Source organism: Scardinius erythrophthalmus (genome assembly GCF_964197995.2).
Source record: "Scardinius erythrophthalmus genome assembly, chromosome: 14".
NCBI lineage: Eukaryota > Metazoa > Chordata > Actinopteri > Cypriniformes > Leuciscidae > Scardinius > Scardinius erythrophthalmus.
In genome coordinates, this window is record NC_138234.1 from 15,355,751 (window position 1) to 15,382,153 (window position 26,403).

Genomic DNA, 26,403 nt, shown 5'->3' on the forward strand with positions numbered 1-26,403 from the left:
CCTATGAGAAGACTGTTATCATTTATTTATGACAGCACAGTGATGCTTTCCTATAACAGACACTTCAAACTGTGAGAGATCACATTACAGTAGACCAGAGACACTTTCCATGATGTTGCATGCCTTTCATTGTTCCTATGATTGTTTCTGCATGCCATAAATTCTCGTGCTTCTAACTCAGTGAGAGCAAAATAAAACTGACTGTTGTTATGAGACTGAAGAACCTCCTGCAGTAAAATATTGCTTTTCTCTGCTCTTTGTGTCATTAGTCAAAGATCAGGCTCACGTATATTTAGATCTGTGTCTGTGAAGAGTGACTGTTCAAAATATGAAGACGTACCAAACTTCAGTGAGGAAACACCATCATCTACCAAAAGGTATTTAATGTTTTTTTTTTTTTTTTTTTTGGTCACACATAAACTGTGTTAGAAAGTAATTCATTGATTGGTTATAAAACTGCATTTCCCACCAACTCTGTTTCTGTATTGATGAATGCTGGGTAATAATAACCTTCTGGTTTGATGATGGTTTGACCCAAATGATAAAGACAACTGTGTTCCTGATAGATTCCATATGTTTTCTTTTTTTAATGTGTGGTTTAGTTACAAAGAGCAGAAGAGTACAGTAAATATTGGAGCAGAATTTACACGATGGCAAACTCTAAAAGCACAGAAGGGATTGAAGAGTGATGTGGAACTGGCATCTTTTCTTCTCAACAGGTAGAAACACAAGAGACCACAGTTTACCTTGCACTGTTTGATTTACAACATTAATAAGCTTCCATGCCAATGCCAGTTGACCTCCTCACTCTAAACTGCCAAGTTAATGTTAATGTAATAGCATATGGTTCCATTGTCTTTAATATAAGCAAGGCTAATACTGTCATAACCTCAATATAATTAAACAATTTGCTTTTGGATCTGTGGGTCATGAGACGTAAGTCATGTAGATATGTGGCTAAAATTGACTTACTGTATGTTACTTGTGTAATTAAATGGAATGCATGTTACAGTAGCCTATTTATGTTGCTTGCGAAAGTGGGCAAAAGCTAATCGCACTGAAAACAACAGAATCTTAATTGAATGGTTCACATCTTGATTACCTTTTTCACCCCTGATGAGTTTTCATCCCTGCTTTTTAAATGTGATATGTGATTTAATCTTCTGAATCGAGTTTGGCCATGTTCAGTGACCCATATAAAGATGAAAATATTAATCATATTGAACATTTCTTGTAAGTAAAATTAGTGCCTTGCAAACAGAACAAAAATTTAAGTTTAACTACTTTAGACCCAGTTAGCATTAGCAGGCTGAAGAGGAAATGTGTGTAGCTAAAAATAAATCTTTTGTTGTGTGAATTGTGTGATAATGTTGGTTTTGGCAATTGTCTTCTCTGTCTCTTGTTCTTGATGACACTGATGTGTTGCACTTTCGTCAAGGTGAAATGATCAAGGACATTTATGCTTGCCTTCATGTTGAGTTACAAAATAATAATTGCTTACACCCCAACAGAAAAAAATCCCACTGTTAATGTTAATCTCAAGAATAGTCTTGTATTGCGTATGAAGCTGCTTCTCAGCACCACATATTTGTTCACAAAGTACTTTTATCCTCAGATTGCTTTGGATATATTAAAATGTTTTCTGGAAACACAGCATTGTATTTTAATTTACTGCAAACACTGGCCAAATTTATTTTGCTAACAGGGTTCAATATGAGAAATCAAACTCAGAATTCCAGAAGTACCGCCTCCGTAAGGAGTTCAGTGAAAATCGCCTCTGGATCTTCCAGGTAGGAAAGAAATTCATAATTTTTTGATATTTAGATTATAACAAACATGAATATGGTATTGAAAAACTGTGTATTTGTGTTATTTTGAAAAATATAAATATTGCTAATTAACATTTCTCTTTTAACCCTCTGGGGTCTGAGGTGTTTTCTGGTGTTTTGACATGCCCTGCCATATTAATGCTTATTTTTGTTACTCATAATATTTTCATGGCTAAAGTCTGATTACACTGTCCTCTGCTACAATAAAGTGTGAGCAGCATGTATGTAAAAGTTAGTAATTTTGAGAAAATTAAGTTTATGCTGGGTTTGTGGGGGAAAAAATAAGTCAATGAAATAAGGCCTTAAAACCCATACTGAATATTTGTTTACAAAACATTTGGGAACTAGATCTTGTAGCCTAGAATGTTTGCTTCAAATGTGAAATGTGAAAGATGTGAAGATGTGAAAATCCTGCCACCTCATTCACATAAAACAATATATTGATTTAAAATTTGTAAGACATATATTTGAGCTGTTGATCATCATGAATATTGGTGTGTCACGTTATTCAACACACTGATCTAAACACAGAGACTTGAAAAGTCAGACCTTTGTGCCATTCCTGAAACATTTTCTGTTCAACATACCTGTCTTTTACCATGTCATCCGAGTAAATCAGTTTAAAGAGACTTGTTTGAAAGTTTGAGTCTGCAGGACTCACCAGTGGCATCTGGTCCCTGTAAAAAAAACTGGGAACATTTTGATATCAGGTGCAAGTAGTGCTGCACGATTTAGGGAGGAGTTCTAATTGCGACCTTTCTGGTTAAAATTGTGATTTGCAATTAAACATAAAAAAAAAAAAAAGACAAAGAACACCAGGTTTGTTGTGCCTACTTATAGGGATGCACAATTTGGCCCAAAAAAATGGTGCTTATAGATCGGTATGATTTATATTATTGTTAGTACTGAATAGAAATATAAAAAAAAAAAATTATTACTATAGTAATAACACAATTTCATTATTAAATAAAAAATACATTATTTAAGAATAAATATAATAATATTGTAATTAAAATTTACTTTACAAAACACTTTTAATTTATGGGAAATACTATAACAATAAATAATTAAAAAGGAACACTTCAGTATAGAAAATGATATGGATTATCATACGTTTACTTAAAAAAAAAAAAAAAAATAGGGTGGTATGAACATTATTAAGCACTAAAAACACGTTATGTATGTTTCATTCATACTGAAAACTGAAGGGCACACTCGCGCAGAAAGTCCTAATAAGTCTCACAGAAGTAACTTATGACGTTCCAGGAAACCTCTAATGCAGTTATTGTTGTAGCTGAATAAAAAGATAGAAATGCTGTTTGTTTTCTTTACTTTACAAAAGCACAGAGTTTTGTTGTTATTTTGAGTGTACACAGATAAAAGTAGACCCTGATCAGTTTTGAATGATGTATTACTTGTTTCTATATGACAAAAAATGATTGAGTATTTTAAGTTGATTTTGCTGCTATGTGGAAAAAATCCACCAAAATGTGTTGGCACGTTCGTCGACCCCAGAGTGTTAATAAAGATATTTATAATAATTTTTACTTCAATAGTTTTTATTTCATGCTAACTGATGTTCTAAAAATCTCTATTTCTATACTTTACTGTTTATTCATATTTAATCTTGGTTTTGAGCAGCTTTCATTTTAGAACACCAAAAATTTTATGTTGTGTTTTTAATCTCACAAATGTATCAAATAAAAATAGACTATTATTATTAAAAATGAACTAGTTTTGTCTATTTTACGTTATATTCATTTGTAGTTAAATGTCTCACAAGCACAACTTCATTAATGTATTTGCTGCTTGTCTAATTGTTTATATTAATAAGAATAAGCATATGTTTAATTTTTTCTACTTTTTTTACATACTTTTAGGATCTTGAGAACAAATTAATCGTATTTCTGAAAAATGAGCTGGAAAAGTTTAAGAAAATATTACAAAAGGAGAACACACAATACTTTGTGCAGGACTTCAATGAGGGCATGTGTAGTATCAAAGAAGCAGCTCTTGATATCACGCTCTACTTCCTGAGAGATATGAAGCACGATGACCTTGCAGAGTCTCTAGAAGGTAAGATGCTCATGACATAATCTGACATATTGTCACTCTTATATTTTTAAGAGAAAAAAGGGTAAATCCCTTTGTGTTTTTGTTCCTGTTTGTGTATTTAGATGAGCTTGTCCTCATTCATCAGCGACAGCTAAAATGTAACCTGAAGAGGAAGTATCAATGTGTGTTTGAAGGAATTGCAAAGCATGGCGACTCCACTCTTCTAAATAACATCTACACAGATCTCTATATCACTCAGGGTTGTAGTGAACAGGTCAATACTGAACATGAGGTCAGACAGATTGAGGTTGCTTTCAGGAGTGCAGACTCACAAGAGATACCAGTTCAATGCACAAATTTGTTTGAAGCACCTGAACAAGACAAGGAGATCAGAACTGTACTGACAAAAGGAGTTGCTGGCATTGGAAAATCTGTCTCTGTGCAAAAGTTTGTTCTGGACTGGGCCGAAGGAAAAGAAAATCAAGATATCAGCTTCATATTTCCTCTTCCATTCAGAGAGATGAACTTAAAGGAAGAAGAACAAAGTTTGATGAGCCTTATAAGTCAGTTTTTCCCAGAGATAAAAGGACTGAACCTTGCAAGAAATGATAAATTTAAAGTCTTGTTCATCCTTGATGGATTGGACGAATGCCGACTTCCTCTAAACTTTGAGGGCAATGAGACTTGGCGTGATGTATCGTCACCAGCCTCCCTGGATGTTCTTCTGACGAACCTCATCAAGGGAAATCTGTTTCCTTCTGCTCTCATCTGGATCACCACCAGACCAGAAGCTGCCAGTAAGATTCCTCCTGACTGTATCGACCGTGTGACAGAGATACGAGGATTCAATGATGCTCAAAAGGAGGAGTACTTCAAAAAAAGATTCACAGATGAGACTATGGCAAACAAAATTGTTGATCTTGTTAAACAATCAAAGAGTCTCTTTATCATGTGCTACATCCCAGTCTTCTGCTGGATTTCAGCCACTGTTCTTCAGAACATTTTGGAGAAGAAAATAAATAATGATCTGAAAATCAATCAGACTGATGACACCTCCATAACACTGCAGGAATCAAATACTGAAGACACTCCCAAGACTCTGACACAAATGTACACCCACTTTCTCAGCTTTCAGATCCAGCAGAGCAAACGAAAGTATGATGTTTCCTGGGATAGAGATGCCATCCTTTCACTAGGGAAACTGGCATTTCAACAGCTGGAAAGAAACAACCTGATCTTCTATGACACAGACCTGGAATCCTGTGGTATTGATGTCTCCAAAGCATCAGTGTACTCAGGAATGTGTACCCAGATCTTTAAGGAGGAAACAGGGATAATTTTTGGTACCATGTACTGCTTTGTTCACTTGAGCATTCAAGAGTTTATTGCAGCCCTTTATGCACATCTGTTTCTAGACATCAACAAGAAAAGTGTGTTTAATCAAGAGTCTGCAGAAGAGGAAAACAAAAATGAAACCATGACTCATTTGCTCAAGACTGCAGTGGACAAGGCGCTCGAGAGTGACACTGGACAACTGGATCTTTTCCTTCGCTTCCTTCTCGGTCTGTCACTCCAGTCTAATCGTCCATTTTCACATGGTCTGTTGACACAGCAAAATGGCAGTGACCAGAGCTACAATGAAATAGTTCAGTACATAAAGCAGAAATTAGACAATGATATGTCTCCAGAGAGATCCATCAATCTGTTTCATTGCCTGAATGAACTGAACGACCAAACTCTGGTGAAAGAGATTCAAAACCAACTGAACAAAGGAAGTCTCTCATCTGCTGATCTTTCACCTGCCCAGTGGTCTGCTGTTGCCTTTGTGTTGTTGACGTCAGAGGAGGAGATGGAGGAGTTTGACCAACAGAAATTCAAAAAATCAGAAGAGTGTTTCTTTAGACTACTGGAAGTCGTCAAAACCTCCAAAACAGCTCTGTAAGTCATTTAATAAAATAAAAACTTTGCTCTCATCTAAAAAGTATGTTTATTAAAATCTATTTATAGTTAATTTTCAATCAAAACCAAGGGCCAGATTTACTGACAGCTTGCGTCAGTGCAACCCCTCTTTTGGCATTAAAAACTACTGTCAGGATTCACTAAAGACAAGCAGTGAAAAATTAGCGCTGAAAAGGCGCTGACAGGGTTATTTTTGTGGCCGACCTTATTGCATATCCATTTGTAGAAGTTTCCCTTTCAAACTCAAAATTTATGGGAGGAAAGTAAAATGAATCACACAATGCGATATACTAAGGTTTACGCTAGTCAATTTACTGGTACATGCGACGTTATTTACCGCCCCAAAAAAGCATGTCTTAAATAAGACGCTAATTTGCACTGCTCTTAGTAGATTGCATTGGTCATTATGGAAACGATCTGGCTGCATCTGTGTTCTTTCATTTGTTTGTCGTCAGTAGATCAAGCTCAGAACATTCCACTCTCAAGTGCGCTTTTATGGGATTGTGCTCTCATGTTAGTTTGCCCTGTTTAGTAAATCTGGCTCTAAATGTAAATATGTGTTATACTTATGAAGAACGAATTGGCATGTTGTCTATGTACTTATGTAATATGTCCATATGAAGTTAACTCTTATATAGTTCAGTTAAAATATAAGATTGTTTTTAAAGAATGCAGTTCAGTGCAGTACTAATATTTATTGAATTTGTTTATTTATTACTGAGAAAGTTTATTTTTTTTTAACAAATTGTGTACTTTAGTTTAACAGAGAAAAAAGCGCAACATGTAAACCTACAAAATTTATGTCACCCATTTCAAGTCAATAACCCCCAGATTCTCCACCTCAAGACACTCATTACGATGATTATGGCTAGCTACAATACACAAGCACACACTCGAAATACACTTAATGGCTTTAAATGAAACACCTTTCCATTAAAGCTACAATCTCTAAATTTTTTTTTTTCTTCAAGCATGCTTGTTATTTTTATCTAGCAGAATATTCAAAATAGTCTTAAAGTTTAGATGAAATGTCACTGTAGTCCACCATCCTCCGAGTGTATTTACCATAAATCTAAAAATAATACATGAAAAATATATTTAATATTTGTATTCAGCAAATATATTGTATGTATTCAATCTTATTTGATATTTTGATATTTTCCTTATAGGCTGAATGATTGTCACTTAACCGACAAAAGCTGTTCAGCTCTGGCTACAGTTCTTGGATCAGATACCAATCTGAAAGAGCTGAACATTAACAATAATAATCTGCAAGATTCAGGAGTGAAGCTGCTCTGCACTGGACTGAAGAATATAAAGTGTAAATTAGAGATACTGAGGTATTTGACTTGTTTGAGATATTCTTTTTAAAATGGGTGTTAAATAATGTATTGAAATACTATCTATTAAGTTAATGTAAACTTGAATTTACTAGTAATGAAAATCATGTAGAGTGTGACTAAATAAGAGGGGTGTCTTGACGAAATCTGAACATATGTGGTCACAGGAGACATTTAAAATGCATGAAACCATAAAAAACGTAAAACCATGTGGAAATGGTAATGATTAAGATTAATATACTCATCAAGAAGCAATTTGTAGTCCAGACTGTACGTTCATATGACTCGTCCATTTTGCATTTGTTTTTTGTTTTTCTATGTGTATACATTGACAAGCTATTTATTTCCAGACTCAGCCAGTGTGCAGTAACAGAGGAAAGCTGTTCAGCTCTGGCTTCAGTTCTCAGTTCAGGTTCCAGCAGTCTGAAAGATCTTGACCTGAGCAATAATAATCTGCAGGATTTGGGAGTAAAGCTGCTCTCTGATGGTCTAAAAAAAGACTGTAAACTGGAGAAACTCAAGTGAGTTGATGTCTAACATATTAAAGGCCTCTGGGCCTTTTGTTTGCCTCCATATTCAGTCAAGAGTTTTTGTTTGAAAATATGTTTGAATTAATTTGTGTAAAGAGCAAAATTCAGTTTCTTTTATGATTTAATATTCAGGTAAATTCAAGAATAACCGATTAATCATCTAAATGTTACATTTTCTGATGTTCATTCCTGTTCTAGACTTTCAAACTGCAGTATCAGTGAAGAAGGTTATAAAGCTCTGGCTTCAGCTCTGAGATCAAACCCTTCATACCTGATAGAGCTGGATCTAACAGGAAATGATCCTGGACAATCAGGAGTGAAGGAGCTCAATGATTTACTACAGGATCCAAACTGTCAACTGAAGACACTGAGGTGAGACGTGATAAGCAAAATGCATGCTAATTATTTTTACAGAAACATAATTTCAGTAATACAACAAGCTGTTGTTGTGAGTAAATGATAACAGAATTTAGATATTTGGGTGAACTATCCCAGTAACTTATATTAATATATTAAATAATAAAAGCAGACCATTAGGGTTTTTAGCATTAAATTTTTCTTTTTTCGTACACCACTTTTAGTTGGGAATTTAATTGAATCGTTCTTCGACTTCACTTCTGCAGGTTTTTAAATCCTGCTGCCAGTGACGCCTGTCAGTATGTGAGAGGAATTGTGGGTAAAAACCCGTTACTCCTGAGAGAACTGAATCTGAATGATCGTGAACTAGAAGACACACAAATTAATCAGATCTCTGCTCTACTGCAGGATAAACACTGTAAACTCAACACACTGACGTGAGTATTTTGTTCATTTATTATGGCACATTTAATGTTTCTTAAAGAAATCAGGTGACCAAAACACAATGATTTTCAGTAATCACTGAATGGTAACATCAAATACTTTGTGTTTGTAAATTCTCTCTCTCCTGTTGATAATTTTAGGCTGCATAATTGTGGTCTAACAGAGGAAAGCTGTTCAGCTCTCGCTACAGTCCTGAGATCAAACTCCAGTCTGAAAGAGCTTGACATGAGCAACAATAATCTGCAGGATTCAGGAGTGAAGGAACTACAGAATGGATTAGAAATTTCAAACTGCAAACTGGAGAAACTTGGGTAAGTAGATTAAATAAACAGATTTTTATCTTTTAAATGATAAAAAATATTCTCTTGAAATTACTCTAGTAAATGTAATAGAAAGGGAAGATTTTTCTTCTGTCAGCAGTTATGATTAATTGTTTTTTAATGAACTATCCTGATGAGGAACTAACAATTTCTAAACTTGTTTTTTTATGATACAATATAGGGTTTAACAATTTTAGTTTTTCAATTACATTCATTATATAAAAACATTATTATTATTATTATTATTATTATTATTATTATTATTATTAAAAACGTATTTTCTGTAGACTCTCAGACTGCAGTATCACAGAAGAGGGTTATAAAGCTCTGGCTTCAGCTCTGAGATCAAACCCTTCACACTTGATAGAGCTGGATCTCACAGGAAATGATCCTGGACAATCAGGAGTGAAGGAGCTCAGCGATTTACTACAGGATCCAAACTGTCAACTGAAGACACTGAGGTAAATGTTCCTACAAATAATTTAGTCAAATAGTTTTAAAACTTTACCTGAAAGATTATTTAACTATGAAAAGACATTTATAAAAGCTTTAAAATGACTAAAGGCTCTTTCACAAGCTTGTGAAAATAAGTCGTCATAGATAATGTAATGTACATCCTCTGTCTCTAGGTTTTTGGGTCCTGCTGCAGATGAAGCCTGTCAGTATGTGATTGAAATTGTGGGTAAAAACCCGTTACTCCTGAGAGAGCTGAATCTGAGTGAATGTGAACTAGGAGACACACGAGTGAATCAGATCGCAGCTCTACTGCAGGATAAACACTGTAAACTCAACACACTCCAGTGAGTATTGCTTTCATTTATTATTACATATTTTAGTATCTTAAAGAAATCAGATGGCCAAAGCACAATTATTCTCAGTAATCATTTAATGTTGTCATCAAGTACTTTATGTTTGTAAATTCTCTCTCTCCTCTTCAACATTTTAGGCTGCGTAATTGTGGTCTAACAGAGGAAAGCTGTTCAGCTCTCGCTACAGTCCTGAGATCAAACTCCAGTCTGAAAGAGCTTGACATGAGCAACAATAATCTGCAGGATTCAGGAGTGAGGAAACTCCAGGATGGATTAGAGAATACAAACTGCACAATGGAGAAACTCAGGTGAGTGATTTAAATTAACCGTTTTAAACTATCAAATACATTTTATTTTGTTTAAAGTTAGATTCCTCTTGAAAACTAAAGAAATGAGAAAGATTTATCTGCTTCAGCAGTAATGGTGTATTATGTTTTCTTCACTTACCAAAAAATTATTTGAAATATATTTTTTATTTTACTACACAATACGACAATTCACCATGACGTCACAACAGTAATAGACGTTCTTCCGGGTGGCAAAAGCCGAAGCGTTCCTATGGCAACGCTAGTAAATTGCTTGGAAGGGAGAGCCACCGTCGGCAGTAAAAATGTAATACAAAAAAAAATTTGAATTAAATATTGTGCTTTTTTTTATCATAATAACAACTGTATTTAATAATATAAGTAAAAAATATAAAAAATATGTAAAATAGTAGGCCTACACATAATTAGCAAAATACTCTCTATAGCTCTATTTTCTAGCCAAAATAACATGCTATATCATGGTCATTAATCCTCTGGGGACCAAGGTGTTTTTGGAGCCCTTGAGATGTTCTGACATGCCTTGAAATTTGTGCTTTTTTCAGTTATTTATAAACATGTTAATGGCAAAGGTGTAAAATCACTCTATATAGCACAAACAGGGCTACCAAAATATGCGGGCAACGTGTATGTAGATGTTTGTATTTTTAAGAGAATAATGTTTATGCGTGGTTATTGGAAAAAATAAAAATGAAAGTGGCTAAATTAAGACCACAAAACACATATTAAATATGTGTCCACAAGACTTTTGTCTAATTGATGTTGTACCTTTGAGTACTGGCTTCAAAATTATGTGAAAATAGTCTTGCTTTATCGTTCACAAAAAAAATACATTGATTTAAATGGTGTAAAACAGGTTTTGCTTGGAAAGCCAATATGCGAGGGGGAGGAGTAGTTTACACCTTAGATTACAGTGTCCCACCCACTCTGCATAATGACTCTGCATAGCCTAATTAGCCATTCATTCAGGTGTGACACTGACTGAGCCACAATGCAAGGACAATGTATTTAGAAGAATACTTATATTGACCATTTAAGATTTCGCTTACATCTATCTTGTAAATATGTTTAGCTATTTTATTAAAAATGTTACAATTACAACAATAATTACAATTTCAACAATATTTCAAGTGTACTCTTTCTTTGTAGAAAAAAAAAGATTATAGGCCTACATTTTATCATATGTATTCATTAGTTTGAAAATAGCCAACATTGGAACATCTAACATCTTAGTCTATGACTTTATTTTGACAAAAATAGTGTGACTAACGCCTGACTAACGTTGTTTTATTGAAATATCAGGGCATATAAATGTTAATTTACGTTGCTTATACAAATACATTTTATTTCAACATATTCCAGTCGATTTTTACTCATCTCAGTAGGCTATGGCAAAGCAGTTTATTCTTTCACACACAGACACGCGATTCATATTTAGGCTAAACACTCTTTACAAATATGTACCCTTCATTCATCTCACAGAAACACGAGTCATATTATAGAAATGCGATTCATCTTTTTGCGGTTTATAGGCCTACACTAACGTTATTCCATAACGTTATTCCACACTTGAGAAAAGAAAACAGCCTACCTCACTCCTCAGCACGATCTGCTGCTCATATCAGGAGATATTTCTCCTCATCAGCACTGTGGAAACTTTTCTCCATAAAGGATAATGTCTCACTCGCGACGCGCTTTGTTTACAGCTGATGTGGGCGTTTCACAGACTGAAATGGTTCTCGGAATTTGCATTTGAATAGCGCGCGCTCTCCGGGGAGTGGTCAAATTACTGTGAATCATCTCGTAATGAGCTCGACTGGAGTCGCTCTCTTTGTATACAGATTACAGAAACTAAGAATATTTGTTTTTTATATAAATGACTTCAATTAAAAGATGCGATCTCAAGCTTTATGCCCGTGGGTCTGTTTGCCTGTTTGACTGAATTTTCGCGGAGTTATAGATCATTTTCGAACGCGTTTCAAACGGGAGTTTACTGACAGAGAGAAGGCAGAAATCGCATCATCTTAATTTTTCTTTATTTGTCAAAAAGCAAAACACTTTATTTTTATTGTGAGTATACAGAAAAAAAATAGAAACTGAACAGGATCGATTGATGTATTACACGAAAATGAAAGATCAAAATTAACAGAGCATTTAGTGTTTATTTTCATTGCTAAAAAAAAAAAACGAGCAAAACGCGCGGGCGCGTTTTTGGTCCCCAGAGGGTTAAATGGCTTTCTTGAGGTAAATGTTATGTGACACAATTGTTCTCCAGCTGGTATATTGACCTCTTTGCGCGGTTGAAAAACACTGATTGGTCGATATTATGTATGAGGAATATACATTTCGGTAAGTTGCGTGAGAAAATGGATGTGTGGCGTGAGAGCGTGTGAAAAGTGACAATTGCGTGAGTCTCGCGGTCAATGCGTGAGAGTGGGCAGCCCTCTTTTACTTCAGGCAGTGACTGGCAATGAGTCTGATCTTCAAAAGAGACAAGTTTACTAATATTAGTCTCGAATTTCCCCAGCTGAAGATAAATGCTCTGCTATGATTTTGTAGATGGACCGTTTTGAGAATACACGAAGCAGAGTTGAAGAGCAAGCAGGGTTGAAAGCAGAAAAAAAAAAAACGCCACGTCGAGACCGTCGAATAGGAATCTCGCTAGAGAGGCCAATCTACTTCGAGTGAAACTTAACGAGCCAATGCACATTGGCGTGCAATTATTTGCATCAGCTGCTCAACCACGTCGCACGGGTATATAATGAGCAGCAGGTGTGATTGCACTTTAGCTTTTTGATTCGGAGCCAAGCACTTCGATGCTTTCTACAGAGTGTGAAAACTGTAAGCTTTTCTGGACCTCTTCATCTGGACCTCTCCATCCCATCAGTGCGAGCGGTCTCTTCTCTCTCTCTCTCTCTCTCTCTCTCTCTCTCTCTCTCTCTCTCTCTCTCTCTCTCTCTCTCTCTCTCTCTCTCTCTCTCTCTTTCTGTTTTCTTTTTCTTTTTGAGCAAAACAAAAAGGCTGTTTTAACAGCTGGTAAGGTGTGCCGGTGAGAGTGCTCAAAAGCTGTTTTTACTGCTAGTAACCTGCCAGTGAGAAAGAGACAGCGCACAGACTGGTGCACATTCCTGTCTGTGTTCGCAATGGCCGCTCCCCTGCGTGCTCCAGCACCAGTGAGAGCAGTCCCTAAAAGAGCTTTTTTCTTTTTAAAGATGACTTTCTATCTGTGTGTTTCTGGATGCGGTCGTTACCTGGGGTCATGGGATGGTCACGATCGCTGCCTCGTGTGTCTGGGCCTCGAGCACGCTGAGGCAGCTTTTGTGGATGAGTTATGTACCCATTGTGGGAAGATGACCATCGTGGAGCTGCAGTCAAGACTCTCGTTCCTGCAAAGGGGCGGAGTCCCCGTGCCTCTGCCTCGATCCAACCCTCCACAGAGGCTTTCTTCGGGCAGTGACACGGGTGACCTGAGGATTACGGTGAACGCGCTTCCTTCGGGGAACCAACCCCCTAGGAAACCTCATCCCTCTCACGGTCCGCAGCCAGTTGAGCCACCAATGGAACGTGCAGGACCATCCTCGAGGTGTGTACCAGTCGTTTCATTTGGTGCTCCCCGCGATGATCAGATGTCGATCGCTGCATCAGAGGGTGGGTCAGACCCCTCCGCGGACGACGAATCGGCGCTGCTGCCTCCTTCAGGTGTACCAGCAGTACCCGAGTCAGACCGGGAGATGATGGCCATGCTTTCCCGGGCCGCCAACAGGATCGGGCCCGTGTGGAACCCTCCACCGTGTCCCGAGCCCTCGAGGCTGGACGATTGTTATCTCAGGGTGGCGCACGCTGGTTCTCAGCAACCCACCCCAGTGCCTTTATTCCCAGAAGTGCACGAGGAGCTTACAGGGACGTGGATGGCACCTTTCACTGCCAGAAACCGTCTCGGTGGCTTCTCCTCCCTCACCACCCTTGATGGTCATGATCCACAGGTTCTCCAAGAACTTCGTACAGCAACAGACCTCGCGCTTCGTGTGTCGAAGGTCACCGCGCGGTCAGTGGGTCATGCGATGTCCACCTTGGTGGTCCAGGAACGTCATCTCTGGCTGTGTCTGGCCGAGATGAGGGAAACCGACAAGCTCCGGTTCCTTAACTCCCCCGTGTCCCAGACTGGCCTCTTCAGTGACGCGGTCGAGAACTTCGCCCAGCAGTTCTCGGCTGTACAACAAAAGCAGATAGAGGCCATCAAGGACATCCTGCCTTGGCGGTCAGCTGCTGCCTCCACCCCACCGCCCACGGCCCCTCAGTCTGCTCGTCGCCGGAGGCGTCCTTCCCCTGCTCCCGCGCCGCAGCAGCAGCCTCCACCTAAACGACGCCGTGGAGCCAGTCGCAGGCAGGCCGCCCCGCCCATCCAGGCCCCGTCCGAGAAGGGTGGCAAAGCCAGGGGTAAGCGGCCCTAGGACGGAAAACCCAGAGATGGATGGGATGCTCACCAGGAGACGGTGACCGCACCGCTCACTCCCCTGGAAGAGGGCCCTGTGGAAAATCTTCTGTTCCCTTTTATTTGTGTTCCGCCGCTGGCCTTAAAACCAACGGTGCCCAAATTTTCAATAAAAAAGCAGTTTCCCCAATGGGATTATGTAATAAAAAAATTATATTTTTATATTTTCTGTAGATTTTCAGACTGCAGTATCACTGAAGAAGGTTATAAAGCTCTGGCTTCAGCTCTGAGATCAAACCCTTCACACCTGATAGAGCTGGATCTCACAGGAAATTATCCTGGAAAATCAGGAGTGAAGGAGCTCAATGATTTACTTCAGGATGGACATAATCAACTGAAGACTATCAGGTAATTAAAGCTTTACTTTTTTAAAACTTATGTACAACTGCTTTTCATTTCCCACACAAGTTGCATAACATAATTACATCAATAATTTGAACTAATTATGCATTCTACTATTGTAGAATTGCAAAATACATAAAATTATTATTCTTTAAAATATCTACCTCATGTAGGTTTTTAAAAAGTCCTGCTGCAGAGGAAGCATGTGAGTATCTCTTTGAAGTTCTGGGTACAAGTCCATTACTTCTGACAGAACTGGATCTGAGTGAAGATAAACTAGGAGATCTGGATGGGAAGAAGCTCTCTGCTCTTTTGATGGACTCTCATAGCAAAGTGGAGAAAATTAAGTGAGTGAACATAATTATAGACATTAAAACTTCTCTGTTTATTCATTATAAATGACTGTCAGCTACATTTGTGAGCAGATATGAAGACCTGCTGATTTGATGTGTGTTGAATAATAAATAATGCTGTTTTTGTGTTTAGGCTGAATAACTGTGAGCTGACAGAGAAAAGATGTTCAGTTCTAGCTACTGTTCTCTCTTCCAAAACCATCCTAAAAGAGATGAATCTGGATAACAGCAGTCTGCTGGACTCAGGAGTCAAAGAGATCTGTGAGGGACTGAAGAATCCTGTGTGTGAGCTGAAGATATTGAGGTGAGTACACTACATTCAACTCCACACCAATCACAGAAATATTATATATTTCAAGAATATGCTCATAATCATAAGTCATCAATAACCTCATAACAGTGGTACCTCTAACTAAATACAATACTAATAAAAACTGCATAAAGATTCAGGCCTATAGTAACAGTATTTTAAATCTTGGAAAAATGTAAGTGTGAATCAATTTATAACTCAGACCACACATATGCAAAAAATACACTATTTCTGACCATTAATTACAATTAATCACTTCACATATTAATGACAGAATACAACTTATGTCTTACCTGCTTATCTGATCATGTATTCTGGTTTTCATGTTTTCAATTTATGGATTCAGATTTTGCACACCACAACGTTAATTTTAATTCACGTTTTTTTTTTTTTTTTTTTTTTGTAGGCTTTCAAACTGCAGTATCACAGAAGAAGGTTATAAAGCTCTGGCTTCAGCTCTGAGATCAAACCCTTCACATCTGATAGAGCTGGATCTCACAGGAAATGATCCTGGACAATCAGGAGTGAAGGAGCTCAATGATTTACTACAGGATCAGAACTGTCAACTAAAGAGACTGAGGTGAGTGTTCTCAGTATAATGCAATAATTAATATTGCAATTGATTTAAAACTTTATCTGGAAGTAGTGATGTCAGTTTTAAAAGATCTTAGTAATTGATTTTCATTCAAATTAACTTTCATATAACTTTTTAATTGGAAATGTTAACACCACTAACATTAAGAATAGAAAAATAAATATAAATGCTACTGGTGCTACTCTCACCCCCCAGTGATGCCAATTTAGCAATTTTGTTGCAAAAATTTTACAGTTTTTCAGACTAATTTAGCTTCTTTTAAAATTTATTCAGCAACTTTTAGCAAATTTTGAAATATGTGCACTGCACAAGCTATAATGTGCACTCTAGTGTCATATGATTGATGTATGTCATAAGTTTTCACCATCTGCTCGCATGATTACTGAACACATGTGCTGAAATTGATTTATCTATGATCAATAAACTTAACAGATTAATTTATTAACCATACCTGGAAACTCATCACCTTTCAGTAAAATTCATTATTCTGACATTGAAATGTACCATTTATTTGATTATTTAATTTATGTGATTTTCTTAAGAAAAGGTTTAAAGTCTGCAGTGTGTGGTTTATCATTTTTAAACTTTGGGGTTTTGTCAAAACTTGTATTGTTTTAACTGTAAAATTGTTTAAATCATTGTTTATATTTTCATTTAATGGTTTAGGATGTTACCATAAACTTTGGAGTTGATTCAAAACCATGTTAAATTATAGAATTAAACCATCATAATGAAACCTTTAAAATGAACACTGGCCCTTTAACATGCTTGTGAAAATAAGTCATTATATGGTGGGGAATGTCAATGTTCTTCTCCTGTCTACAGGTTTTTGTGTTCTGCTGCAGATGAAGCCTGTCAGTATGTGAATAGAGTTGTGGGTAAAAACCCATTACTCCTGAGAGAGCTGGATCTGAGTGAACATGAACTAGGAGACACACGAGTGAATCAGATCTCTGCTCTACTGCAGGATAAACACTGTAAACTCAACTCACTGATGTGAGTGTTGTGTTCATTTATTATTGTATGTTTAAAATCTTGAAGTATATTAGTTTGTGTAATGCAATAAGTATAAAAAAAATTTAATAAATAATTTGCATAATAATTTTCTCTAAAACTTTCAGTTTAAACTGCAGAGACTTTAGTGCATCAGATACGTCACTTTGCTCATAGATGATTGGTCCAGTTTTGATTTGCAATCTGTTGCCCAGAATAAAACCTGTTTCAGAGCTGGTTATCCGTGCAATGTAAGTTACCATGGTGATGGACACCGCTAACAACCAATCCATCTTCTTGAACCGGAAAAACTGGAGTTTGCTCCACACAAAGCTCAAATTTACCTGGATAGACTTTTGTGAAATAGGCCACTGAGATCAAACTCCAGTCTAATGCTTCTTTCGGATGATGAATTATGTTTTTCTTCTCTGATCAGAAGCTAAAATAAATAAAATGTATTTGAACCTTTTTGATATAAAATCTTAAATATATAATATGATATATATTAAATATATAATACATTTGATTTATTTATATATATATTATTTTTTTCTTTTTTTCTATAGACTTTCAAACTGCAGAATCACAGAAGAAGGTTATAAAGCTCTGGCTTCAGCTCTGAGATCAAACCCTTCACACCTGATAGAGCTGGATCTCACAGGAAATGATCCTGGACAATCAGGAGTGAAGGAGCTCAATGATTTACTACAGGATCCAAACTGTCAACTGAAGACACTGAGGTGAGTGTTATTAAAATAATAACGTTCAATAGTCTTAAAACATTACAGATGAAGGAGAATGATCAAAAGACATTCATAAAAGCTTTGAAATGACTAAAGGCCCTTTCACAAGCTTGTGAAAATAAGTGTTTATATGGCAGGTAGTGTCAATGCACTTCTTCTGCAGGTTTTTGGGTCCTGCTGCAGATGAAGCCTGTCAGTATGTGATTGGACTTGTGGGTAGAAACCCATTACTTCTGAGAGAGCTGAATCTGAGTGAACATGAACTAGGAGACACACGAGTGAATCAGATCTGTGCTCTACTGCAGGATAAACACTGTCAACTCAACACGCTGACGTGAGTATTTTACATTGTGTAAAATATTATGTTACGTTTAATAGTAATACAGTAGTTGATAGTACTATTTTCTCATTTGTCAGAATTAAAGCCACAATAAAATGATTTATTAAAATTAAAAAGCTTTCTACCAAGAGCTCTGAGGAAATAAGTGACATCAAACTTTTTAGTTGGTTTGGTATTACAGAGGGAGAAAACAGGTTGTAGAATTACAGTAGAATATTTTGACAAATACACTTTATGATGCTGAATTCTGAGCTGTATTAGTGACAACATTTTTTTTTCAAATGTCAAACTATTGTCATAAGACTCAAACCTTTAACATTAGTGGGTCATCAATGATCTGAGTCATTGTCTTTTCTCTTTCTGTCTTCAGTCTGTGTGGATGCAGTATTACAGAGAAACAGTGTCTCATCCTGACTTCAGCTCTGAAATTAAACCCATCACACCTGAGAGAGCTGGACCTCAGTGAGAACAGACTACAAAACAGAGGAGTGAAAATCTTATGTGACGTACTGAAGGATTCACACTGTAAACTGGAGAGATTGAGGTCAGTAACATTCACCTATAATGAGTTACAAAATTATATTTGTGAAAACTTCACATTATTTGTGCTTTTTGTGATGTGGTGAAATAAAAAGAATGTCTCTTCCTTGGTCTATCTTATTTCCGGTTCTCTTTCTCAATGTAGGTTAAGATACTGTGGTATGACATCTGAAGGTTGTTCTGCTCTGACTTCAGCTCTGAAATCAAACCCATCACACCTGAGAGAGCTGGACCTCAGTGGAAATCAGCTAGGAGTTGAAAACCTTGGTGCTCTGCTGAGGAACCCAGAATTCAAGCTGGAAATATTAATGTTAGTAACATACTTTACAGCGGCTACAGTGTGATTAAAGTTTACTATTTAGGTATTTATTTGAAGACAACATGATTCAAGTTACATCATCTATAGCACTTTACCTACTGGCCTTTCCTCATTGATCACTCTTTATATTAAGTGTCTTTAACTGTCCCAGGCAATTCGGTAATTTTTGACACATTTACTTTTTTTTTCTTTTTTTTTCTAAAGTGGTCCAAAACTTGGAGACTTTAGATATGCACTCTGAAGAAAAAAATGGACTTCAATCGATGAGTCTAAGTGATCATTAAAAAAGTCGCACCTTGGCTGTTCATGGTCAAAATGGACAGACCCTATGAATGAGCAATTTTAATATCCGTTGAATAAAATCTATTTACCAACCACAATGTTAAACGAACACACACAGAAATGATGGGGTGAGACTATAAAACATCCAAAGGATGACAGAATACAACTAAACACAAGATTCTCACCCACACACACTCTCTTACAGACACAGAGAAAGAATAAAATGAATGGCAGTCTATTGCTGTTAGTGTTACTGAAAAAAATGGCACATGACAGTTGTATAATGTTTAAATAAATATCCAAATGTATTCTAAGCATTAAATCTTTAGACCACTTCAGCCATCTACTGGCCATTGTTGTCAGAACATGATTTTGACCTGACATGAAGTCACGTTATTTAGCTTGTTTCACCCTACGGCAGCAATCTGGCCCAAACGTATGATAAATTCTCATATTTTCTTAACTTATAGAAGTGTAGATTTTTACTGTAGTAAAGTTCCAAATGTTTGCTTAATTTTTCAAATAATGATGAAATTGGGAAACTGCCCCCTCGATGACTGACAAGCATGCTCCTCCTCCATGCACATCATACACCCCTGGGTGAGATTCGTCCACGGTAATATAGCGGGGTCAAGGTGACACACAACCTGAATCTAGACCCTGACATGTTGACAGCATAATGACAAAACGTTCAACAGACATACGGCTCTGAAGGCAAACATATTGTGAAGGCAAAATATCTGAGTCATTTCATTTTCCTCTTTCTGTCTTCAGTCTGTGTGGATGCAGCATTACAGAGAAACAGTGTCTCAGTTTGAGTTCATCTTTGTGTTTAAACCTTTCACACCTGAGAGAGCTGGACCTCAGTAAGAATGAACTAAAAAACACAGGAGTGAATCACTTATGTGACGTACTGAAGGATTCACACTGTAAACTGGAGAGATTGAGGTCAGTAACATTCACAGAGAATAAAGAGTCAAGTGTTTTGGTATTTGCATGAATCAGAATGAAAAGTTTTTCCCATGTACATGTAGGTTCAGATACTGTGATATGACAGATGAAGGTTGTTCTGCTGTGACTTCAGCTCTGAAATCAAACCCATCACACCTGAGAGAGCTGGACCTGAGCGGGAATAAACTAGGAGACTCAGGAGTGAAAAACCTCTGTGATCTACTGAGGAACAAACAATGCAAGCTGGAAAAACTAGAGTTAGTATCATTATACTGTGCAGCATTTACAGTGTGATCAAAGTTTATTACGCTGTTAGCTAATTTTGTGATGATTCAGTATTTGTCAGTAGAAAGAGCAATGTTTCATATTCTGAAATCAGATAAAATATTTACTGTAAACTGAGATAGAAGTGACAGCAGACTAAAAACTAGCATATCATGCATAATACTAGATTATTTTGACAGAATTATATGTTTTTTCCAGCACTAATAGTACTTTTGACAACATCTACTTTTATTAAGAAACATTTTTATTTAGTGTTGGTGAACTACACTCAACTAAATTGTGATTCATGTACCAAATTTCCTTGTTTTTCCCACATTAAAAATAGTACATTGAAATGTAATTTTTTCAATTATCAATATAGTTGATCATATCTTAATCTACACAAATAATGTATTGTCCATTTTTTTTATCCAAGTGCAGATGGCACCATTCTCAAATCCTAGTTATCCTATATTTGCTTATGGTTATACAATTAAGTTTCCAGACTTAACATGGATCTGAGTCATGGTTCTTTTCTCTTTCTGTCTTCAGCTTGTGTGGATGCAGTATTACAGAGAAACAGTGTCTCATCCTGACTCTGGGTCTGTGTTCAAACCCATCACACCTGAGAGAGCTGGACCTCAGTGGGAATGAACTAAACAATGCAGGAGTGAAGCACTTATGTGACGTACTGAAGGATTCACACTGTAAACTGGAGAGATTGAGGTCAGTAACATTCACATACAAGAATCAAAACATGTTTAACCTGACATTTTAAGACCCTGATATACTTAAAATAAAATGGAAGAACATAATGTGACATGATTTCAAATGAAATCTTGAGTTTGTTTATTGAGTTTATATTATTGTGGTTAAGGTAAAGTTGAGAGTTTAAAAAAAAAAGTCTGCCTTTAACTCCACACACTCAGAATGTGTGAATCTGGCATTACATACTTAAATGCTGCATGAAAAGTCTGCATCCAACAACATGGGTATAATAGCATCCACAACGCTGTTTTGAACTTCTTATTACATCTGAGTGAAAAACTAAGTTTATACTCAATATATTGGGGCTTCATGCTCAATATCTTGTAAAGAGCGCAAGTGCACATTATATTTGTGGCAAATCTTTCACTTTAGTCTTTTTGCCATGAAGATGATATACCTTTATAGAATAAAATGTTTGTTTGTTTCATTTCTTCCAACGTAGGTTAAGATACTGTGGTATGACATCTGAAGGTTGTTCTGCTCTGACTTCAGCTCTGAAATCAAACCCATCACACCTGAGAGAACTGAACCTGAGTGGGAATAAAATAAAAAACAAAGGTCTGAAGCACTTATGTGGCGTACTGAAGGATTCACAATGTAAACTGGAGAGATTGAGGTGAGAAGCATTTGTCTAACAGAGGTGCTCCTGGAGGCCAACATCCTGCAGAGTTTAGCTCCAACCTGTTCCAACACAACTGTCTGGAAGTTTATTGTAATCTCAAAGACCTTGATTAGCTGCTTCAGGTGTGTTTAAATAGAGGTGAAGCTAAACTCTCCAACTAAGGGGCCATTTACACAACAGCATTTTCAACTGAAAACATTTTTGCGTTTTGGCCATTCATTTACATGGCAAAGCACTTTAGGTGTTTGAAAGCACTTTTTGAAAACTACTGTTGTCTTCTCTGTGTAAACTACAAAAAACGTGAATTTGTGAAAACGGCGACATCATGCTCATGCATATTACATATTCAGGCTATAGGCTCGTTGTTCAATTTTATGCCATGATGAGAGATGGACATTTGGTCCTTGACTAATGTGACACTGAAAGGGTCAAGTTTCAATGAAAGAATATTGCTAATGATGCATTTTTTTGGCAGAACGTAATAGAAAAGTGGAACTAAATGCCTTTCAGCTATTTCAGAGAGAAGTCATTATTTCGCAGTAGAAGTCAGTAAGTTGTTAGTGGTTTTGTTCTGATAATTTGTCATGAAATCATGGTCCAAATATATATATATATTCCACTGTAAACAATGTGCCGATTGTGACTTGAACAAAATTCATAGGAAAAAAATAGACGTTTTTGCAAATAAAATAATTTAACTGCAAAGGGATGTGGGTAAAATAAAGTGTCTTGAAAATCTCTTCAACTTAAGGCACACAACCGCTGCTGCTTTCCGTGTTGATAAACTTGGATGAATATAGTTCTTGCTGTAGACTAATAAAATTGCAATACATAAAAGGTTTCACTTACACTTGCATCTGGATCTGAATAACGTTATCAGTGATTGATTTAAAGCCACACAATGCAACTTTTTATTGTTAATTTACAAAATGTATTTAATGAGTGAGAGAACAACAAACTCTGTTCTCAGAGAGACATAGTGCACCTTTAACGTCAATGTTATTTCGAGCTTATTATTAGTATAGTGTAATCTCATTTTAAAAAGAATGTTATTCGCCACTTATTGATTTTGTTCTAACTGGTTATTATATTGAAAGCAGGCATCGGAGCTGCTGGACAAAGACAAAATATGATCACACCTTAAAAAGTTCATTTCTAACTCTAAGGGTTAAAGTGAAAGTCTCTTTCTCTGTCTTTTTCTAGCCTAAATGACTGTGGCGTTACAGATGTGGCTTGTTTGGCTCAGACTTTGGCTAAGACCAAAGCATTGCATTTTTTAAAAGAACTTGATCTGAATAAGAATAAGATAAGAAACTCAAAGAAGCAGCTCAGTAAAGTCCTCAACGACTCAGACTGTAACCTGAGGTGAGTAAACATCGTCTTTGTCATGTCACGCTAACACCATAATTAATATGATTACAGGAATTGAATGTTAGTGTAATCTGTTATTAATTACTATATTTCAGTTCCTTTTTTTATATATTCAATTTAGCCAACACAGATTATTTTCTCTTTTGATTCCTCGATCTTACAGGCTCGACAGCGAACAGACTCTGTTCAGAGCCGGACTAAACTGCATTGGTTTATGGTTTACATCTAAATCTCAGAAACCTGTGAAATCACCAGGACTGGACCAGACACTATCAGATGAGGAATCTTCAGAAGAGCTTCACTTCAGCACTGTAATAAATGTGTGATGATGTGATGTCTGTAACCAAAATCTAACAAAATCAGTGTTTGTATGAGTTTGAAATCTTCGAGAAGAGCACTCTGTCATTTCTACAGTTATACATAACAAATAACAAACAAAAGTGAAGTTTATTACATTGTTATTAATTACATTAGTTTTATTTTTATATATTAGTTTATTATACTTTTATGCATTACTATTTAAATGATTACTAATGCATACAGGTGGAATGCAGCATTAATAGAGACATACACATGAGTAATGCTGAATGTTTACTGAGCAAAGTTGGTACTTTTACATTTTTTGCTTTAATGAAATATTTTGAGCTTGTTTTAAGTGTGTCTGCATATTCTGTAAAGCTCTTATTTTCTGTTGTATTTGATGTGTGTTTTTACTTTTTATAAAGCACATTGTGCTATGTAGCTATGAAAGTGCTATAAAATATAAAGCACAAGGAGCTTCCCTGTGCTTCAGAAGTTCAGCATTAACCAGTCCTTTGTGTTCAAGGCAGTTGTAATTGAATTCATCTAAAAAAATCCTTTCCTCCCACACGTCGCCGTCATCGGACTCATCACTTGACGGCGAGAAACGTAAATATTACTCAAGCAAACCTTTTCAGAGACTAAGCCATTATACAGTAGCTTATATCTCATACATTTTATGTAGGCTACAGAATATATTTTGTTACTTTGTATTGTAAGTTGTGCCTACCCAAATATATATTCTCTTAGTTCTGTAAAGAAAAATTAAGGTAAGAGTTTTGTTGTGTTTTGTACACTATACTCTGTACGCAAGACAATGATGCTTTGACCAGAGAGGACTGAATGGAATCTCAGGTGCTAAACGGTGCTAACGCTATAATTACCATAAAATGAAAGCAACGGTTTCAGTCTATACTGTAATAAAAGCATACAGGTGAAACAGATTTGTCAAACACTCCAGTGTGTTTGTGTTTGTGCTCTGGATAGTGTGAAAGGTTTCTTTTTGCAGTGTTGAGGTGTGCAGCCAAACACAGTCATGTCTGTTGATCTCTTAAACTCAGTGGCCAATTAGTTAGTCAAAATCACTCAAAAACGGGGTTTTGTTCAGTGCTGAGTTCTGCGTGCTCACAAATCCTTTCATTATAATGAATAAAGAGGCACAGTGTAAATAAGAGATTCATTGTACAGCCAGCATCATTGGTTTACTGAAGCACTCTTTATGTGGTTTTGATATATATTCAAGATTTAAATAATAGCATGATTTTTTCATGATGCTTGAAACTAGATTCTGGAAACAGCCTGGATTCTCTTCTCCTACACCAGTCCTGACCTCCTAAACTTAAATATTACCAGTTAGTATTTAAGTTACTATATTCACATATTGTAAACATAAAGTAAAAACATATACATATATTTTTGTTGTTAAAATAATAGACTTGAAATTTAAAAGGTCTTGAGAAGAACTGTTAAAGAATAAACATGCTATTCTGGCTAATATAAAGACAATATAATATAAAGATAAAATAAAATAAAATGTTATGTAACCAGGGCTTGACAAATGCGTGTGTATTTCAGCAGTGGTGTGTAATGCTGTCACTTCTACTTGGCACTTTGACGGGTTGAATTTTAGGCTATAATATATACATTTTTCAATGTAGTATTTTAAAAAGGTATCTAAAATAAAAACAATAGTGTGTGTGTGTGTGTGTGTGTGTGTGTGTGTGTGTGTGTGTGTGTGTGTGTGTGTGTGTGTGTGTGTGTGTGTGTGTGTGTGTGTGTGTGTGTGTGTGTGTGTGTGTGTGTGTGTGTGTGTGTGTGTGTGTGTGTGTGTGTGTGTGTGTGTGTGTGTGTGTGTGTGTGTGTGTGTGTGTGTGTGTGTGTGTGTGTGTGTGTGTGTGTGTGTGTGTGTGTGTGTGTGTGTGTGTGTGTGTGTGTGTGTGTGTGTGTGTGTGTGTGTGTGTGTGTGTCTGCTGCACATCACTGAGAGAACAGTTGGTTTGCCCCTCTGATTTTTAAGTCATTCATTTACCCAGAATGCCACAGTGCTGTAGACAGAACGCTTCACTGCTGATGATCAATACAGGCATATGACAGCTCCTTAATACAGTAGCTGTATTATTTGTCCGGTCATCATCATCATATTATTATTATTATCATCTGAGATAAACATGTTTCTAATGATAGCTAATGATCTTATGAATGAAAATCTCAAGAACTGAGATTTAAAACTAAAGCTGAAATACACTCCATGTGATCGCCAAGTCTTTTGATCAAACCTGACCCTGAGCTAATGCTCTTGACCCTAACACTTGACCTCTGACCTACATCAGTCTGTGTGAGACGAGCGTTTGATTGTCCCTCCATCCATACGTTTTTTTCTGTCAGATTTTTCTTTGATGCTTTTCACAGAATTTTTTTTATGTTAATTTTTCCCATTTTCAGCATGATGTTTTCCTGGTCATGGAACCCGTATTCATTAACATAAAAATGATTAAATTTAACACAGTTAAACATGTTTGATACCAGTTAACACACTAACTGTGTAACTTTGTTTACTAAAACTAACCTGAAACTAGAAAACACGTAAATACTGTAAATAAAACTCAACTTTAAAAAAGTTAAATGAAAAAGACAAATTGAACTTGACATTTAGTTTTTATTCTTGCACCCAGAACCGACATGCAGGGTTGGAAATTGTGACGGTGCGAATTGCATTCATCTAATTTTGTGCTAATATCAGATTTGCATATTTTAAAACCAGGAGCCAAAACAACATTAGCAGATAAATATAACAAAAAAATCATCTTCGTGTAGCCTACTGTTTTTAAGCTAATGAAGATCAGTGGAGTTAA

General features: G+C 36.4%; 1 protein-coding gene across 1 annotated transcript in view; it reads left to right on the plus strand.

Annotated features, from left to right (window-relative positions):
- Positions 1 to 23,577, plus strand: part of LOC308702142 (uncharacterized protein) — a gene marked incomplete at its 3' end in the record, with an annotated part of 30,432 nt that extends 6,855 nt beyond the window's left edge. The window contains exons 4-27 of the mRNA XM_081384809.1: positions 270 to 377; positions 603 to 719; positions 1,706 to 1,790; positions 3,710 to 3,905; positions 4,007 to 5,822; positions 8,655 to 8,825; positions 9,122 to 9,295; positions 9,464 to 9,634; positions 9,781 to 9,951; positions 14,633 to 14,806; positions 14,974 to 15,147; positions 15,287 to 15,457; positions 15,870 to 16,043; positions 16,884 to 17,054; positions 17,618 to 17,791; positions 17,958 to 18,128; positions 18,505 to 18,678; positions 18,820 to 18,984; positions 20,050 to 20,223; positions 20,310 to 20,483; positions 21,043 to 21,216; positions 21,701 to 21,874; positions 23,084 to 23,245; positions 23,415 to 23,577. Coding sequence (XP_081240935.1) covers positions 270 to 377; positions 603 to 719; positions 1,706 to 1,790; positions 3,710 to 3,905; positions 4,007 to 5,822; positions 8,655 to 8,825; positions 9,122 to 9,295; positions 9,464 to 9,634; positions 9,781 to 9,951; positions 14,633 to 14,806; positions 14,974 to 15,147; positions 15,287 to 15,457; positions 15,870 to 16,043; positions 16,884 to 17,054; positions 17,618 to 17,791; positions 17,958 to 18,128; positions 18,505 to 18,678; positions 18,820 to 18,984; positions 20,050 to 20,223; positions 20,310 to 20,483; positions 21,043 to 21,216; positions 21,701 to 21,874; positions 23,084 to 23,245; positions 23,415 to 23,577 — 5,578 coding nt within the window. The remainder of the gene's footprint in view (positions 1 to 269; positions 378 to 602; positions 720 to 1,705; positions 1,791 to 3,709; positions 3,906 to 4,006; positions 5,823 to 8,654; positions 8,826 to 9,121; positions 9,296 to 9,463; positions 9,635 to 9,780; positions 9,952 to 14,632; positions 14,807 to 14,973; positions 15,148 to 15,286; positions 15,458 to 15,869; positions 16,044 to 16,883; positions 17,055 to 17,617; positions 17,792 to 17,957; positions 18,129 to 18,504; positions 18,679 to 18,819; positions 18,985 to 20,049; positions 20,224 to 20,309; positions 20,484 to 21,042; positions 21,217 to 21,700; positions 21,875 to 23,083; positions 23,246 to 23,414) is intronic.
- Positions 23,578 to 26,403: the final 2,826 nt, after the last annotated feature.